Source organism: Procambarus clarkii, chromosome 56, assembly GCF_040958095.1.
Source record: "Procambarus clarkii isolate CNS0578487 chromosome 56, FALCON_Pclarkii_2.0, whole genome shotgun sequence".
Lineage (NCBI taxonomy): Eukaryota > Metazoa > Arthropoda > Malacostraca > Decapoda > Cambaridae > Procambarus > Procambarus clarkii.
The window spans coordinates 13,049,550-13,067,631 of NC_091205.1; the positions used below are offsets into that span (position 1 = coordinate 13,049,550).

The 18,082-nt window shown below is 44.0% G+C and overlaps 1 protein-coding gene across 1 annotated transcript in view; it reads left to right on the top strand.

Annotated features, from left to right (window-relative positions):
* LOC123770836 (EARP-interacting protein homolog) overlaps positions 1–18,082 on the top strand; it is a 214,410-nt gene that overhangs the window by 109,650 nt on the left and 86,678 nt on the right. Inside the window, exon 6 of the mRNA XM_045763010.2 lies at positions 6,770–6,948. Within this exon, the coding sequence (XP_045618966.2) occupies positions 6,770–6,948 (179 nt within the window). The remainder of the gene's footprint in view (positions 1–6,769; positions 6,949–18,082) is intronic.

Here is an 18,082-nt window from a genome sequence, read left to right on the forward strand (position 1 = left end):
ATGTGGTCCTCAGGTGATAGTTTTCTATCTAGAACCACCCCTAGATCTCTTTCTTTATCAAAATTCTTTAAAGGTTTCTCACATAATATATAGGTTGTGTGGGGTTTATGTTCTCCAATGGCTGTGTTTGTGCTGGATACAGCTGTGTTTGTGCAGGGTACGGCTGTGCATGTGTTGGGTATGGTTGTGCTCATGCTGGGTACAGCTGTGCTCTTGCTGGGTATGGGTGTGCTGGTTGATTTTATGCTACTAGTTCTTGCAAAATATTGACTCAATTTTGGCACTAATTAGGCACTATTAGCAAGCCTCTGAGACATCTTGATGTATAGCAACACAGCTGTAGTCAAAAAATAGTAAATTCCATGATTATTATTCCACCGGCGGACAAACACGTAGCTCACAGACAAAGCTAATGGCACTGGGTGCCTGCTGTATGAATGCAGACTAGGTCTGTACACCCTACAGTAGGGTGTAGATACACCCTACAGTAGGATGGTGTTTAAGCCAGATCCAGTAACATAAATTTCTCTCAAATATTCGATTTTCATAAAATTATATATTTTTGGGTTATATATTTAGTTTAGCAAGATTATTATAGTAATAAGAACTATAAAAGATACCTGTTTTAGAACTGATTTATTATTTAAAATTTTGAAGCCGTAGGTCACTGAACTGGCAACAAAATCGAACGAAACACTCATGGTGCTGTGTGCACACGGATTAGACCCATCCACTCAAGCTGGAATTGTTGTGCCAATAACATTAATCATTTCTCAAATAGCAGATGTTTATCATATTACAGTATATTTTTGTTTTTATTTAGTTTAGTTTAATTATGATAATAAAGAGCTATTAGAATACCGGCGTTAGAAATCATTTATTAATCTGAAACTTTCAAAAGTCATGGGTCACTGAACTATGATGACACAAACGAAAGTGAGTGAAACCTCACTGTAAAATGAGGTTTACAGTACATTATTCCCTTATCATTCCACCCTCCCTCAACTTGTTTCACCACAAAAATGTATATAAAAAGATTTCAACACATTAGTTAGCTATTCATGCTTCAGCCTTTAAATTAATCTACAAACATACATGTGCCACAAATCAATGAACGAAAATCATGGAAACACAGTCGTTCACTTGTGTGAACCATTCTGGCTGGTGTTTGGTTCATATGGTTCACTTGTTGTGTCGTCCACTTGTGTGATCCAACTTGTCATGTGAAGGAATTATTAATTGTAACCTGTGATAGAATGGGAAAGTTTTCCACCAGTCTGTGAACTCTGTCCCAACATCGTAAGCAAATCCTCACATCCCCTGCTTCAGCGAACCAGAGTAAATAAGAACTAGACCGGGTGAGTAAACTCAGCCTGAAAAGTGTGCGACCTAGCTGGAGATGCGGGGAATCGGGGTATGTTGAATCGAGGTTGTACTGTAATGTACAGTAACTCCTCGACTTTGATTGCCTCGACTTACGATATTTTCGAGTTACAATATAAATTTGATCAGAAAATGCGACTACTTACAATAGTGTTGTCGACTAACGATATTCATTGATACAGGTTCGGGTCGACCGAGCGCATGGTTACTGGTTGCACGGGCCGACCTGCCTCAATTTACCAGAGGCACCAGCTTAGTGACGATCACGCTTATAAGAAATTCCAATATTTTGGAGATTTCTTTTTTTTTTTTTTAAATAAAACTGATTATTATATATCATGCCATGGGTCCGAAGAAAGTCAGTGGTAAGGTTCAAAATATGAAAACACATGTGAGGATGACCATAAAGGAAAAGCAAGAGATCATTCGTAAACATGAAGATGGTGTGCGGGTTGCTAAACTAGTTAGGCAATACAACAAATTTCAGACAACGATATTCACCATAGTTGCTTAGAAAATGAACATTATGAGTGCTAAAGTAGCAAAAGGCATATCAATAATCACGAAACACAGAACACAAACACTTGAGGATGTTAAACAGTTTGAACAGTAATTATTAATTTGGATACACAGCAAGGAGTTAGCAGCTGATAGAATTTCATTGGCCATCATTTGTGAAAAAGCAAGGAAATTGCATGAAGACCTTATAAAGAAACCCCCTGGAACGAGTGATGCAAATACGAAATATTTTAAGGCGAGCAGAGGATGGTTTGAGAAATTTAGAAAAAGAAGTGGCATTCATAGTGTTATTTATTTATTTATTTATTTAGTGTATATACAAAAAGGTACATTGGGATTGAGGATACATAGCATAGTAATTACAATCTTGTAAAGCCACTAGTACGCGCAGCGTTTCGGGCAGTGTTGTGAGGCATCGGGAGGGTGCCAGCTCTGACAAACCAGTGGCTGAAAGATTTATTGGCGAATCTAAAGATTTTGTGCAGAGTGAGGCATACCTACCACAACAAGTGTTCAATTGTGATGAGACAGGGCTATTCTGGAAAAGATTGCCAAAGAAGACATTCATTACCAAGGAGGAGAAGTCATTGCCCGAACACAAGCCCATGAAAGATTGGTTTACTCTTGTGCTGTGTGGTAATGTGAATGACAATTTGAAAATTAAACCCTTGCTTGTGTATCATTCCGAAAATCCAAGGGCTTTCAAGAAATATAATGTGCAGAAAAACAAACTGTGTGTGATTTGGAGGGCTAATGCTAAGGCATGGGTGACGAGGCAATTTTTTACTGAGTGGATAAATGAAGTGGTTTGCCCTTCCATCAAAAAATATCTGCAGGAGAAAAGTTTGCCACTCAAGGCCCAGCTTCTTCTTGACAATGCTCCTGCCCATCTTCCAGGCGGGGAGGATTCATTGAGAAATTTAGTTTTGTTACAGTAAAGTTCCTTCCTCCCAACACCACTCCTCTACTTCAGCCTATGGACCAGAAAATCGTTGCCAAATTTAAGAAACTTTATGAAAGGGCACTTTTTCGGAGATGTGTCAAAGTGACCGATGCCACAAACCTCACCGTCAAAGAGTTCTGGAAAAACCATTTTAACATTTGTAGTGCTTTAAAACTCAGAAAAAGCCTGGCAAGAAATGACTCTTAAGAACCATGATATCTGGCTGGAGAAAATTGTGGCCTGAATGTGTTGCAGGATGAGACTTTAAAGGGTTTGAGCCGGAACTTGAAGTGCCTCTTGTTGAGGAAATTGTTTTTCTGGGCTGGCAATTGGATTTGGAATTGGATGGTGCTGATATTGAGGAGTTGGTGGAGAAACAAAGCGAAGAACTGACCACCGAAAAACTGCAAGCCCTTCACAAGGCACAGCAACAAGAGGTAGCTGAGGAAATTTCTTCAGGGAAGGAGGAGGCAGTAGAGAATGTTCCTTCCTCAAAAATTAAGAAAATGTGTGCAGCATGAGAAGAACTGCAAACTTTTGCTGAAACGACTCACCCAATCAAGCTGCAGTAGGCCGTTGCCTTAACCTTTTCAATGACATTGTGATGCATCACTACAGACAAATGTTAAAACGAAGGAAAAAACAAGTGTCACTATGACTCACAAGAGCTACATATGGGGAACCCTTGTGAGGCAGGTCAACCAGTACAAAAGGTGAACCGGGAGCTTTCTGACGCAAGATCAGACAGCTCTTGGGATCGGTTAACCCCAGCCTCACCTACCTCGTACACACATTCCTTGACGAAGATGACGAGGAGCAACAAGAAAAAATAGAAGACCCGCAAGACCAGGCTGACCTCATGGGCGCAGTATGGAAAAAGACTCTCACGGCTTCAAACAGCAGAGCCTTCAACAACACTCACTTTGAACGTGTCAACCAATGGACAACAGAAAACGTCGCCTCCCTTCACAGCACCCCTCTGATAGACCTGACAACCCTAGAAGATGACCACCCTCTAACAAGACCCATAACTATGTTAGAGATGAGAGGAGTCATCAAAAGCAACAGAGATAAGGCCCCAGGACCATCGGGGATCAAAGCGCTGCAGATCAAACTTCTACCAGGCAATCTTCTGCAATCCCTACTCAACCTATTCAACGCTATGCTGGCATCGGGTCACATCCCTGTAGCATTCAAGTGGCCAAGATGATATTCATTCCCAAACCCAAGAAAGACCCCCACCAACCTGGCAACTACCGTCCAATCTCCCTCTTAGACACAATAGGCAAGTGCTTTGAAAAAATCATGTCAAACCATCTTAACTACTACATGAAGTACAACAACCTCTTCACAGAAAAACAGTTTGGCTTTTGAGCACATAGATCAACCCAGCATGCAATAAACATCGTCTACGACGTCGTAAGCTCAATTCGCAAGCAAAAACAGGTAGCTTTGATTGCGACGAGGGACGTACACAAGGCCTTCGACAGCCTATGGCACGATGGTCTTGTGTACAAATTAGCAGACTTACCAGCACAAAACTGGACCCTCCTCCGGCTGATCAGAAATTTCCTAAAGAATAGGCAAGTTACCCCCAGCTTCAAGGCGAAAGAGGCCGCAGCCTTCACCCCAACAGCTGGAGTCCCCCAAGGATCATGCTTGAGCCCGGTTCTCTTCAACATCTTTGTAAACGACCTGCCCCAACCAGAGTATAGGGACACCATTATCGTGCAATTTGCGGACGACGTAACACACATAATAACATCTAACCCAAGCAGCCAAGCGGCCAAGCATGCAACTGTAACCTGTAAGGCAAACGTAGAACTAGCCAGGACTGCTAACTGGGAAAGGAAATGGAGGATCACCACTAACCCAGAAAAGATCCAATTAAGCACTGTCGGCTGTATGGCCTTCTCAATCGAAAATGAGGGGGGGATAAGAATCAGGGGTGAACCCATAGCCATCTCAAACTCCAACACAGTGCTCGGATACAACTTCAACAGGCTACTCAACTCCTCCCAGTTCGTATCCCAGAAGACAGTGTTGGCCCGGGGTTCACTGGCGAGGCTCTTCCATTTCAAGCAAGCCCCATCCCACATCAAGCTCCACCTGTACAGAGTAAGCATAAGGCCTAGCCTGGAATACCCTTACGTCCCCCTGAACCTCACCAACAAATCCAACATGCTGAAGATCCAACGGGTACAAAATAAAGCACTTTGCTTTGCGGAGGGCCTGACACTGATGGACAGGGTAAGAACTGACCAAATCCATGAGATGCTCAACATGAAGCCAATGAACATCAGGCTCAGCTACCTGGCCAGAAGACAGCTGTACCGCATGAAGAACATGTATGTCCCAGACCCCGAAGATCCCTTCGTAGCAGTAAACACCACCAGTGACTACAAGATCCACGAACCACCACACACAACCAGAAGAATCACTCCAGCAAAAAGTGATCAGACACATCCATGATCAGGCCTTCCCAAGACCTCAAATACTAAGCGGCCTGCCAGACGACCCAGATGAGTGGCCCATCCCAGACCCGATCCACACCAAATGAAGAATAAAGAAAATAAATAAAAAAAAAAATAAAAATAAAAATAAAAATAAAAAAAAATAATAAATAAATAAAAAAATAAATAAATAAATAAAACTACTACAAAAAAAATATAAAACCATAAAACCCTTTGTCGTGCTATCAGAAGTGTAACTACCCTGATGTTGCTAAGATTAACCTCCTTCAGCCAACTCCATCAGCTCTAGTGCTTTGGGACACCAACAAGGTCACAAACACTAGCCTCCCCAGCCAATGTACTGACAACCCAACATAACACATACGCAAACAAACGACACATACACATATGTCAACCCATGGTGGACAGGCCACCGAACTTTCAAACCTCCTCTCTCTCTACACCCGCATCCTCTTCCTGATTTTCATCTCCCCATCCCTCTACCTCCCCCATCCTTTCCAATCCCTTTGGACATCAAAGCAAAGCAAAGTGTCACTAGACAAATTTTTAGTGAGACAAACAAGGAGTGAACCACAACCAAGTCCTAGTGGTATGCAGGCAAAATGTAGGAGTGTGTGTACCCCAGAGAAGTCATCACTGCTTGATGTTATAATGAAAGTTACTCTTCCAAGCACTAACACCTCTCCTCCTCCCCCCTCATCACCATCTTCCATATGCCATTAAGAGTCTTCCATGAAGGTAAGATAAACATATGTATTGTATTGTAGTTAGAGAATTATTCAGTATAAAATGTATTTTTAAGTTAATATTTTTGGGGGCGTGGAACGGATTAATTCAATTACCATTATTGCTTATGGGAAAATTCGTTTCGCCTTATGATATTTCGACTTACGATACGTCTCTGGGAACAGATTACCATCGTAAATTGAGGCCCCACTATATATAAATACTAGTCAATGAAAGTATATCATTTACTTTTCTTTTGATGAAATACAATATATTGTAAATAATTGAACTTTCAGATATATCATGTTGCCTCTTTGGACTTTTATGATCTACAATTTACTGTAAAAATCTACTGATCTACAATGGGGTGCCGGTCGGCCGAGCGGACAGCACGCTGGACTTGTGATCCTGTGGTCCTGGGTTCGATCCCAGGCGCCGGCGAGAAACAATGGGCAGAGTTTCTTTCACCCTATGCCCCTGTTACCTAGCAGTAAAATAGGTACTTGGGTGTTGGTCAGCTGTCATGGGCTGCTTCCTGGGGGTGGAGGTCTGGTCGAGGACCGGGCCGCGGGGACACTAAAACCCCGAAATCATCTCAAGATAACCTCAAGATAATTATATAAAGCAAACATTTTCATGAAGATTAAAAAAAATGGTGCACAATGTACATCAACATTTAAAGAATAAAAAAGGTAATATATTTTCACCTCTACTACAACTGCAGCTAGTTGGAGAAGCTACAGTAGAAGGCCGCGGCAGTGTAAGTTTAGGTACTGGCCGCTGGTATCCTCACCAACTAGGATCTCAAATTGCTGCAACTCATGGCTCCAGTGTTCGAGCATGGGATGTTCGATCTATGAAGTCATCTTGGTGTGTTGAGGGGGCACACACACAGCTTGTCAGGTTAGTGGCAGTTTTTGTATACTTTGTGCTGATCAGGATTCAATGAGACTCTTGAATACTACACTCCAGCTGTAATGAACTCTGTTCACTGCATAGTATCTGAAATAAATGATTATAGTAGTTTATTATTCACCCATACCCATCATGTTTTTGGAGGCTGAAAGGGTTGCAGATGCATATAATGGGCTCAGGGACAGAACCCCCATAGTTCATTTGTCTAAGCAAGTTACAACTTGTTTAGCCAAATGAATCTTTAAATTATGAAGCTAGTTACACAATTTTAATACATATACATGCTATGCATTCACATATATATACATAAATATACATACACATGTGAACAGTGTCTTTATTTTTCACATGTAGTTCAAAAACGTGAACCACAACAGTCACTATACAAGGTAGCTTACATCTGTGGTGAGTCAGATACACAGCTGCTAATAAATGCTCCATACACCCAGGCAACTGAGAGGCAGTTTTACAATCTGCAGTAAGCAAATGTTGGATACTTGACTAACATTTCTGGTGGTACATCATTTTAACTGATGTACTTAAACATTTATTGAATATTTTGGGCAGATTTACAGACAGCCACATACTTTGCAAATGTAAGTTATCCGAAACTTGCAGTTTCACAATTGGGGTTGGTTCGATTACTCAAGTTTGGGAGCAGTGTGCATGTATGGGATGAAGGGTGGTGGGGAAGGTCTGTTGGTGATTGGGGAGGGATGGGCTCAGTCCGATACGCCTATCACACTCGACTCCGTTAGCCAGATTGGTTTCTTAAATTCTGGATGTACATCATATAAATTTTTGGTACAGATTTTGTTTAGTAATATTATTAGGATAATAAAATGGTAAAAAATACTTGTTTCATGAATGCTTTATTGTATTAGATGGAAACTCTCCAGGCTATCTCTGGCTGGCAATCTACTGAGCTAACCACCTACCAGAAGTGGCTCTTGTGGCAGGAGGGATGCAGTGAAGATAGGAGGGAGGGAGGGAGGAAGTGAAGGTGGGAGGGAGAGAGGAAGTGAAGGTGGGAGGGAGAGAGGAAGTGAAGGTAAGAGGGAGGGAGGCAATGAGGGACAGAGGTAGTGAGGGAGAAATGGGTAATTTGTATTGTACACTATATGACGTTTTTGAAAATAAGAGCGAAGGGAATGAAACAAATATTATCAATTAAGTCTTTTGCAAAGACTTTAAAGAAATCTCACATTGCACCACCTGCACCTGACTCATCACATATTGACCCAAATGCTTCAACATATAGAATCATCAACAAGCTTCAACATCAGATATAGCAAACAATAATATTATACCAGGAAATCTATCAAAACACAACCAACCACGGAGTAGAGAACTGCTTAGATTCTTTGACAAATTTTCATTCAGCCAACAGATATCAGTCAAGATATCTGATTCAACGAGAAACAAAAATATTCTTGATCAGGTCTTCACAAACAATGAAGTCATAATCAGCGACATTATGTTATCAGATACCATATACAGCACTCAGATCACAAGCTAATTGAAGTGCAATAGACCATCAATGCTCAGAATAGATCTAAAACAATGATCAAGCGAGAGGGATTATTCAATAAATTCAATTTTAATAATAAAAGGATAGACTGGGAGAAAATAAACAAGGAACTTACAAACATTCAGTGGGGAAACTGTTCCAAGTAATAAAAATTCTACAGAAGGAATAGAAAAACTGACGTCGTAAGCATATCAAGTCTGTCTGAAATATGTTCCTTTGAGGAAAGCCAGAAAGAGGTCCAACGTAGAAAGAGTACACAGACGACACTATAAAAGAAAAAAAAATGTAAATGCTTAACCCTTAACCACTGAACGGCACCAACCGAGTATTCTCGGTCAGTGGGAAACTGCGCCAACTGAGAAAACTCTCTTTGATTTTTTGGTACCCATTCAAAAAGCGCGCGCGCGCGGTTGGCTGTGTACTAAATACATGCCTGAGGCCATCAGTGAGCAGCGGCCATTTTGAAAAAAATCCCAGAATGCCCCAGGCCCGAGGGTAGCCTCAGTTCTGATTTCTTCATGGAATGTGGAATTGGAGAACATAGACCCCACACAACCTATAAATTAGGTGAGAAATCTTTAAAGAATTCCGATAAAGAAAAGGATCTAGGGGTGGTTTTAGATAGAAAAATGTCACCCGAGGACCACATTAACACTTTGGCGTACCCCGCGCGCCACCCTTCAACTATGCGATATGGGGCCCAGGGTGTCACGGGAGTGCGCGTAAATTCTGAAAAGTGTACTCTCTCTTCAACTTTGTCACCTTAATTCTCGTCCTACGAGATTAAATTTGGTATCATTGTGTTCGCAATAGAATTCTCTACAGCACTAAATGCATATAAACTCCAAAAGCCCGGCTAATTACCCGCAGCAAACAGAGAAAGTGCGAATGAGTTACCCAGGAGTGCGCAAACGCAATAAAATGTTTTCACTATTTTCACTCTGGTCACCTCAATTTTTGTCCTAGGTCTTTCATTTTGGTCTCAATGGGTTCGCAATAGAATTCTCTAGACGAACATTAGCATATAAAATAAAAAACCTGGTCACGCTCCAACCGCCGACGAGTTGAGGCGGGCAACGCGTTAGCCGCGAGTGAGCGCTCAGATGCCTTCCAGCTACACTCCCAATTCCCTTCCTTTTGAAGCCTTTCTTTCGCAATTTTCTTCCTGGAAGGGCCTTTTTCATGATCACTATCCATCGTGGAGTAAGCGTAGATAGTTTCTAAAGACGCAGTAAGAAATATAGCCACGGAAAATAGACGAAATGTTCACACGTTTGAGATGTGAGGGGAGGCGACATTGGTCACAACAGTGGAGCGAAAACAATGGGCCGACGGCGTGTGCCAAGCCACCTGAGGGCCACGAGGCTCACCAAAGAAAATGGGAAGACATCGGCGCACATTTTAAAACCAGTCCCAAAAAAATCGGATAAAACCTGATTTTTGGCGATTATTTAAAGTGGATGACGCAATGCTGCGTCATTCCCGGTATTACCGCCAGTAAACGGATGACGCAATGCTGCGTCATGCCCGGGCGAAAGTGTTAAGAACATTGTGTGAGAAGCCTATGCTACACTTTCTAACCTTAGAATTGCTTTTAAATACATGGATGGAGAAATACTAAAGAAATTGTTCACGACTTTTATTAGACCAAAGCTGGAATATGCAGCGGTTGTATGGTGCCCATATCTTAAGAAGCACATCAACAAACTGGAAAAGGTGCAACGACATGCCACTAAGTGGCTCCCAGAACTGAAAGACAAGAGCTACGAGGAGAGATTAGAGGCATTAAATATGCAAAAACTAGAAGATAGAAGAAAAAGAGGCGATATGATCACTACGTTCAAAATAGTAACAGGAATAGATAAAATTGATAGGAAGAATTCCTGAGACTCGGAACTTCAAGAACAAGAGGTCATAGATTTAAACTAACGAAACAAAGCTGCCAGAGAAATATACAGAAATTCACTTTTGTAAACAGAGTGGTAGACGGTTGGAACAAGTTAAGTGAGAAGGTGGTGGAGGCCAAAACCGTCAGTAATTTCAAAGCTTTATATGACAAAGAGTGCTGGGGAGACGGGACACCACGAGCGTAGCTCTCATCCTGTAACTACACTTAGGTAATTACACATGTTGTTCTTTTTAACCCTTAACATGCTAGGGGTATAATATCCTTTCTTCCCCACAGGTGCATGTAATTTTGAAAAAAAAAAATTATTATTTCTTCCTAACCTGTTAATTTGTGTTGACTGATCACGGGAAAAATAATACAAAAATCATAAGTGGCATATATTGCCTGCTATAGGGCAGGTAAGTCTGGCAAAAAATAGGTGCTAACTCAGCGTGCGTCACAGGCGGTCTGTTGATCGCCAGCTGTCAGGCCGGAGTTGCCACAAAGAGATAATTACTAAATTATTTCAATGTCTCTGATTGATTTTTCATAGTTTTTTTGCTGTAATATTATTCAATAGTGTGTAGTTTGATATATTTATATAATAAAATGAGTGAATCATCGCTGTACTCAAAAATATGGTGTGCATATTGTTGATTCAATTATGTTCATCAATCAGTGAACAAATACTTTTTCGGTTATTACACTATAAGCACAGGTTATATATGTGTATCTGCATGTTTTGTTCACTATAACGAACCACTAAGAAGCTATTATGAGTCAAAAAGTAATGAGGAGTGACCACCGTGTACCAGCCAGTCACTCACGCCCTCCCTCAAGTCATCTGACTCACCCACATTCTCCTCCCACAATACTGTTTTTGCTTTTATTCACTATATACGTATCTACATTCGTGTGCACCATAACGAACCACTAAGTTGGCATGCTGAGTGGCAGTGCCAGTGGCAGCCTGCCACTGGTTGCTACTTCCTCCCTCCCTCAAGTCACCTGACTCACCCACATTCTCCTCCCACAATACTGTTTTTGCTTTTATTCACTATATACAGACGCTATATATAAGTATCTACATTCGTGTGCACCATAACGAGCCACTAAGTTGGTATGCTGAGTGGCAGTGACAGGCAGTGGCAGCCCGCTACTGGCTGCCACTCCCTCCCTCCCTCACCTCACCTGACTTGCCACCATTCTCCACCCACCATACTGTTTTTGTTTTTATATACAGACGTTATGTATAAGTATTTACATGTTTTGTTCACCATAACTGTATATCTAAGCTTGTATGGTGAGTAAAGGCACAAAGACGTAGGACCTCACACAGTCAGCTGATGGCTGCCGCCCTCAATGCCAGACGCACTAATATTTCTCCTCCAACAATACCGTTTGTGGTGTTATTATGCTATATACACACATTATATATAAATATCTACCTGTTTTATTCACCATACTTGTACAAGTAAACTGGTATGGTGCCCAAAGACCATCGTGGTAACCAGTAAACAACACGTCGTCTGCACGGTGGTGTTGTGCAGACGACGCCACTGCCCTCACCAAAATGGCGGCTCCCAACCTTCTCCTCTTGCTGTTTATACCCTCTATACACACGTTATATATAAGTATCTACATTTGTGTTCACCATAGCGAACCACTAAGCTGGTATGGTGAGTGCAGTCAATAAAAGGTGGCCACACACAGTCAGAAGACATCGCCACCACCCTCCCTCCCACAGCATTACTCCTGCCTCCATGGCGCACAGCGCTAAATATCACCACAATCTTGCTATTATCAGAACCCTGGTCAGTTTTATCAGTCAGGGGGTCTTCTGTAATAATATCATCGCTACATAATAGCATGAACAAGTATATTATGGCATTTTTAGGCTATGCTGTGGTCACAAGCTGAACAGCAGTGCTGTTAGCTCATGCTGTTTGCATCAGGCTTGGTAGCTCACTCAATACTGAGGCCAATAACACCCGGGAGTTTGGCCCACGATTTAAAAAAAAAATGGCGTCTGTTTACAAGAGCCCTGATGAAGGTGTCGTGAATCCCGTGTATCAGTGAGCCGTTTAAATCTTGCGTAGTATTCCAACACGTTATATGATATGATGTGCACTCTAAGGGTTAAGGCTCTTTATTTTATTATTATTATTTATCGAGTTGTTCATACATACATATTATTATTTATCGAGTTGTCCATATATACACATATATACCTACATATACTCACATATACACATACATACATACTTATATATATATATATATATATATATATATATATATATATATATATATATATATATATATATATATATATATATATATATATATATATATATATATGCGAACAAGCCTGAATGGTCCCCAGGACTATATGCGAATGAAAACTCACACCCCAGAAGTGACTCGAACCCATACTCCCAGAAGCAACGCAACTGGTAACTACAGGGCGCCTTAATCCGCTTGACCATCACGGCCGTCAAAAGGAAGTGATAGCCAAGGCTATTTGAGCCACTTCCCCGACGGCAACTCGGATGGTAATCTTGGGCATAGCATTTCACCAAATCACCTCATTCTTTGGGGCACACGTGAGGAACACAAATGCGAACAAGCCTGAATGGTCCCCAGGACTATATGCGAATGAAAACTCACACCCCAGAAGTGACTCGAACCCATACTCCCAGAAGCAACGCAACTGGTAACTACAGGGCGCCTTAATCCGCTTGACCATCACGGCCGTCAAAAGGAAGTGATAGCCAAGGCTATTTGAGCCACTTCCCCGACGGCAACTCGGATGGTAATCTTGGGCATAGCATTTCACCAAATCACCTCATTCTTTGGGGCACACGTGAGGAACACAAATGCGAACAAGCCTGAATGGTCCCCAGGACTATATGCGAATGAAAACTCACACCCCAGAAGTGACTCGAACCCATACTCCCAGAAGCAACGCAACTGGTAACTACAGGGCGCCTTAATCCGCTTGACCATCACGGCCGTCAAAAGGAAGTGATAGCCAAGGCTATTTGAGCCACTTCCCCGACGGCAACTCGGATGGTAATCTTGGGCATAGCATTTCACCAAATCACCTCATTCTTTGGGGCACACGTGAGGAACACAAATGCGAACAAGCCTGAATGGTCCCCAGGACTATATGCGAATGAAAACTCACACCCCAGAAGTGACTCGAACCCATACTCCCAGAAGCAACGCAACTGGTAACTACAGGGCGCCTTAATCCGCTTGACCATCACGGCCGTCAAAAGGAAGTGATAGCCAAGGCTATTTGAGCCACTTCCCCGACGGCAACTCGGATGGTAATCTTGGGCATAGCATTTCACCAAATCACCTCATTCTTTGGGGCACACGTGAGGAACACAAATGCGAACAAGCCTGAATGGTCCCCAGGACTATATGCGAATGAAAACTCACACCCCAGAAGTGACTCGAACCCATACTCCCAGAAGCAACGCAACTGGTAACTACAGGGCGCCTTAATCCGCTTGACCATCACGGCCGTCAAAAGGAAGTGATAGCCAAGGCTATTTGAGCCACTTCCCCGACGGCAACTCGGATGGTAATCTTGGGCATAGCATTTCACCAAATCACCTCATTCTTTGGGGCACACGTGAGGAACACAAATGCGAACAAGCCTGAATGGTCCCCAGGACTATATGCGAATGAAAACTCACACCCCAGAAGTGACTCGAACCCATACTCCCAGAAGCAACGCAACTGGTAACTACAGGGCGCCTTAATCCGCTTGACCATCACGGCCGTCAAAAGGAAGTGATAGCCAAGGCTATTTGAGCCACTTCCCCGACGGCAACTCGGATGGTAATCTTGGGCATAGCATTTCACCAAATCACCTCATTCTTTGGGGCACACGTGAGGAACACAAATGCGAACAAGCCTGAATGGTCCCCAGGACTATATGCGAATGAAAACTCACACCCCAGAAGTGACTCGAACCCATACTCCCAGAAGCAACGCAACTGGTAACTACAGGGCGCCTTAATCCGCTTGACCATCACGGCCGTCAAAAGGAAGTGATAGCCAAGGCTATTTGAGCCACTTCCCCGACGGCAACTCGGATGGTAATCTTGGGCATAGCATTTCACCAAATCACCTCATTCTTTGGGGCACACGTGAGGAACACAAATGCGAACAAGCCTGAATGGTCCCCAGGACTATATGCGAATGAAAACTCACACCCCAGAAGTGACTCGAACCCATACTCCCAGAAGCAACGCAACTGGTAACTACAGGGCGCCTTAATCCGCTTGACCATCACGGCCGTCAAAAGGAAGTGATAGCCAAGGCTATTTGAGCCACTTCCCCGACGGCAACTCGGATGGTAATCTTGGGCATAGCATTTCACCAAATCACCTCATTCTTTGGGGCACACGTGAGGAACACAAATGCGAACAAGCCTGAATGGTCCCCAGGACTATATGCGAATGAAAACTCACACCCCAGAAGTGACTCGAACCCATACTCCCAGAAGCAACGCAACTGGTAACTACAGGGCGCCTTAATCCGCTTGACCATCACGGCCGTCAAAAGGAAGTGATAGCCAAGGCTATTTGAGCCACTTCCCCGACGGCAACTCGGATGGTAATCTTGGGCATAGCATTTCACCAAATCACCTCATTCTTTGGGGCACACGTGAGGAACACAAATGCGAACAAGCCTGAATGGTCCCCAGGACTATATGCGAATGAAAACTCACACCCCAGAAGTGACTCGAACCCATACTCCCAGAAGCAACGCAACTGGTAACTACAGGGCGCCTTAATCCGCTTGACCATCACGGCCGTCAAAAGGAAGTGATAGCCAAGGCTATTTGAGCCACTTCCCCGACGGCAACTCGGATGGTAATCTTGGGCATAGCATTTCACCAAATCACCTCATTCTTTGGGGCACACGTGAGGAACACAAATGCGAACAAGCCTGAATGGTCCCCAGGACTATATGCGAATGAAAACTCACACCCCAGAAGTGACTCGAACCCATACTCCCAGAAGCAACGCAACTGGTAACTACAGGGCGCCTTAATCCGCTTGACCATCACGGCCGTCAAAAGGAAGTGATAGCCAAGGCTATTTGAGCCACTTCCCCGACGGCAACTCGGATGGTAATCTTGGGCATAGCATTTCACCAAATCACCTCATTCTTTGGGGCACACGTGAGGAACACAAATGCGAACAAGCCTGAATGGTCCCCAGGACTATATGCGAATGAAAACTCACACCCCAGAAGTGACTCGAACCCAGAAGTGACTCGAACCCGGCCGTGATGGTCAAGCGGATTAAGGCGCCCTGTAGTTACCAGTTGCGTTGCTTCTGGGAGTATGGGTTCGAGTCACTTCTGGGGTGTGAGTTTTCATTCGCATATAGTCCTGGGGACCATTCAGGCTTGTTCGCATTTGTGTTCCTCACGTGTGCCCCAAAGAATGAGGTGATTTGGTGAAATGCTATGCCCAAGATTACCATCCGAGTTGCCGTCGGGGAAGTGGCTCAAATAGCCTTGGCTATCACTTCCTTTTGACGGCCGTGATGGTCAAGCGGATTAAGGCGCCCTGTAGTTACCAGTTGCGTTGCTTCTGGGAGTATGGGTTCGAGTCACTTCTGGGGTGTGAGTTTTCATTCGCATATAGTCCTGGGGACCATTCAGGCTTGTTCGCATTTGTGTTCCTCACGTGTGCCCCAAAGAATGAGGTGATTTGGTGAAATGCTATGCCCAAGATTACAATCCGAGTTGCCATCGGGGAAGTGGCTCAAATAGCCTTGGCTATCACTTCCTTTTGACGGCCGTGATGGTCAAGCGGATTAAGGCGCCCTGTAGTTACCAGTTGCGTTGCTTCTGGGAGTATGGGTTCGAGTCACTTCTGGGGTGTGAGTTTTCATTCGCATATAGTCCTGGGGACCATTCAGGCTTGTTCGCATTTGTGTTCCTCACGTGTGCCCCAAAGAATGAGGTGATTTGGTGAAATGCTATGCCCAAGATTACCATCCGAGTTGCCGTCGGGGAAGTGGCTCAAATAGCCTTGGCTATCACTTCCTTTTGACGGCCGTGATGGTCAAGCGGATTAAGGCGCCCTGTAGTTACCAGTTGCGTTGCTTCTGGGAGTATGGGTTCGAGTCACTTCTGGGGTGTGAGTTTTCATTCGCATATAGTCCTGGGGACCATTCAGGCTTGTTCGCATTTGTGTTCCTCACGTGTGCCCCAAAGAATGAGGTGATTTGGTGAAATGCTATGCCCAAGATTACCATCCGAGTTGCCGTCGGGGAAGTGGCTCAAATAGCCTTGGCTATCACTTCCTTTTGACGGCCGTGATGGTCAAGCGGATTAAGGCGCCCTGTAGTTACCAGTTGCGTTGCTTCTGGGAGTATGGGTTCGAGTCACTTCTGGGGTGTGAGTTTTCATTCGCATATAGTCCTGGGGACCATTCAGGCTTGTTCGCATTTGTGTTCCTCACGTGTGCCCCAAAGAATGAGGTGATTTGGTGAAATGCTATGCCCAAGATTACCATCCGAGTTGCCGTCGGGGAAGTGGCTCAAATAGCCTTGGCTATCACTTCCTTTTGACGGCCGTGATGGTCAAGCGGATTAAGGCGCCCTGTAGTTACCAGTTGCGTTGCTTCTGGGAGTATGGGTTCGAGTCACTTCTGGGGTGTGAGTTTTCATTCGCATATAGTCCTGGGGACCATTCAGGCTTGTTCGCATTTGTGTTCCTCACGTGTGCCCCAAAGAATGAGGTGATTTGGTGAAATGCTATGCCCAAGATTACCATCCGAGTTGCCGTCGGGGAAGTGGCTCAAATAGCCTTGGCTATCACTTCCTTTTGACGGCCGTGATGGTCAAGCGGATTAAGGCGCCCTGTAGTTACCACTTGCGTTGCTTCTGGGAGTATGGGTTCGAGTCACTTCTGGGGTGTGAGTTTTCATTCGCATATAGTCCTGGGGACCATTCAGGCTTGTTCGCATTTGTGTTCCTCACGTGTGCCCCAAAGAATGAGGTGATTTGGTGAAATGCTATGCCCAAGATTACCATCCGAGTTGCCGTCGGGGAAGTGGCTCAAATAGCCTTGGCTATCACTTCCTTTTGACGGCCGTGATGGTCAAGCGGATTAAGGCGCCCTGTAGTTACCAGTTGCGTTGCTTCTGGGAGTATGGGTTCGAGTCACTTCTGGGGTGTGAGTTTTCATTCGCATATAGTCCTGGGGACCATTCAGGCTTGTTCGCATTTGTGTTCCTCACGTGTGCCCCAAAGAATGAGGTGATTTGGTGAAATGCTATGCCCAAGATTACCATCCGAGTTGCCGTCGGGGAAGTGGCTCAAATAGCCTTGGCTATCACTTCCTTTTGACGGCCGTGATGGTCAAGCGGATTAAGGCGCCCTGTAGTTACCAGTTGCGTTGCTTCTGGGAGTATGGGTTCGAGTCACTTCTGGGGTGTGAGTTTTCATTCGCATATAGTCCTGGGGACCATTCAGGCTTGTTCGCATTTGTGTTCCTCACGTGTGCCCCAAAGAATGAGGTGATTTGGTGAAATGCTATGCCCAAGATTACCATCCGAGTTGCCGTCGGGGAAGTGGCTCAAATAGCCTTGGCTATCACTTCCTTTTGACGGCCGTGATGGTCAAGCGGATTAAGGCGCCCTGTAGTTACCAGTTGCGTTGCTT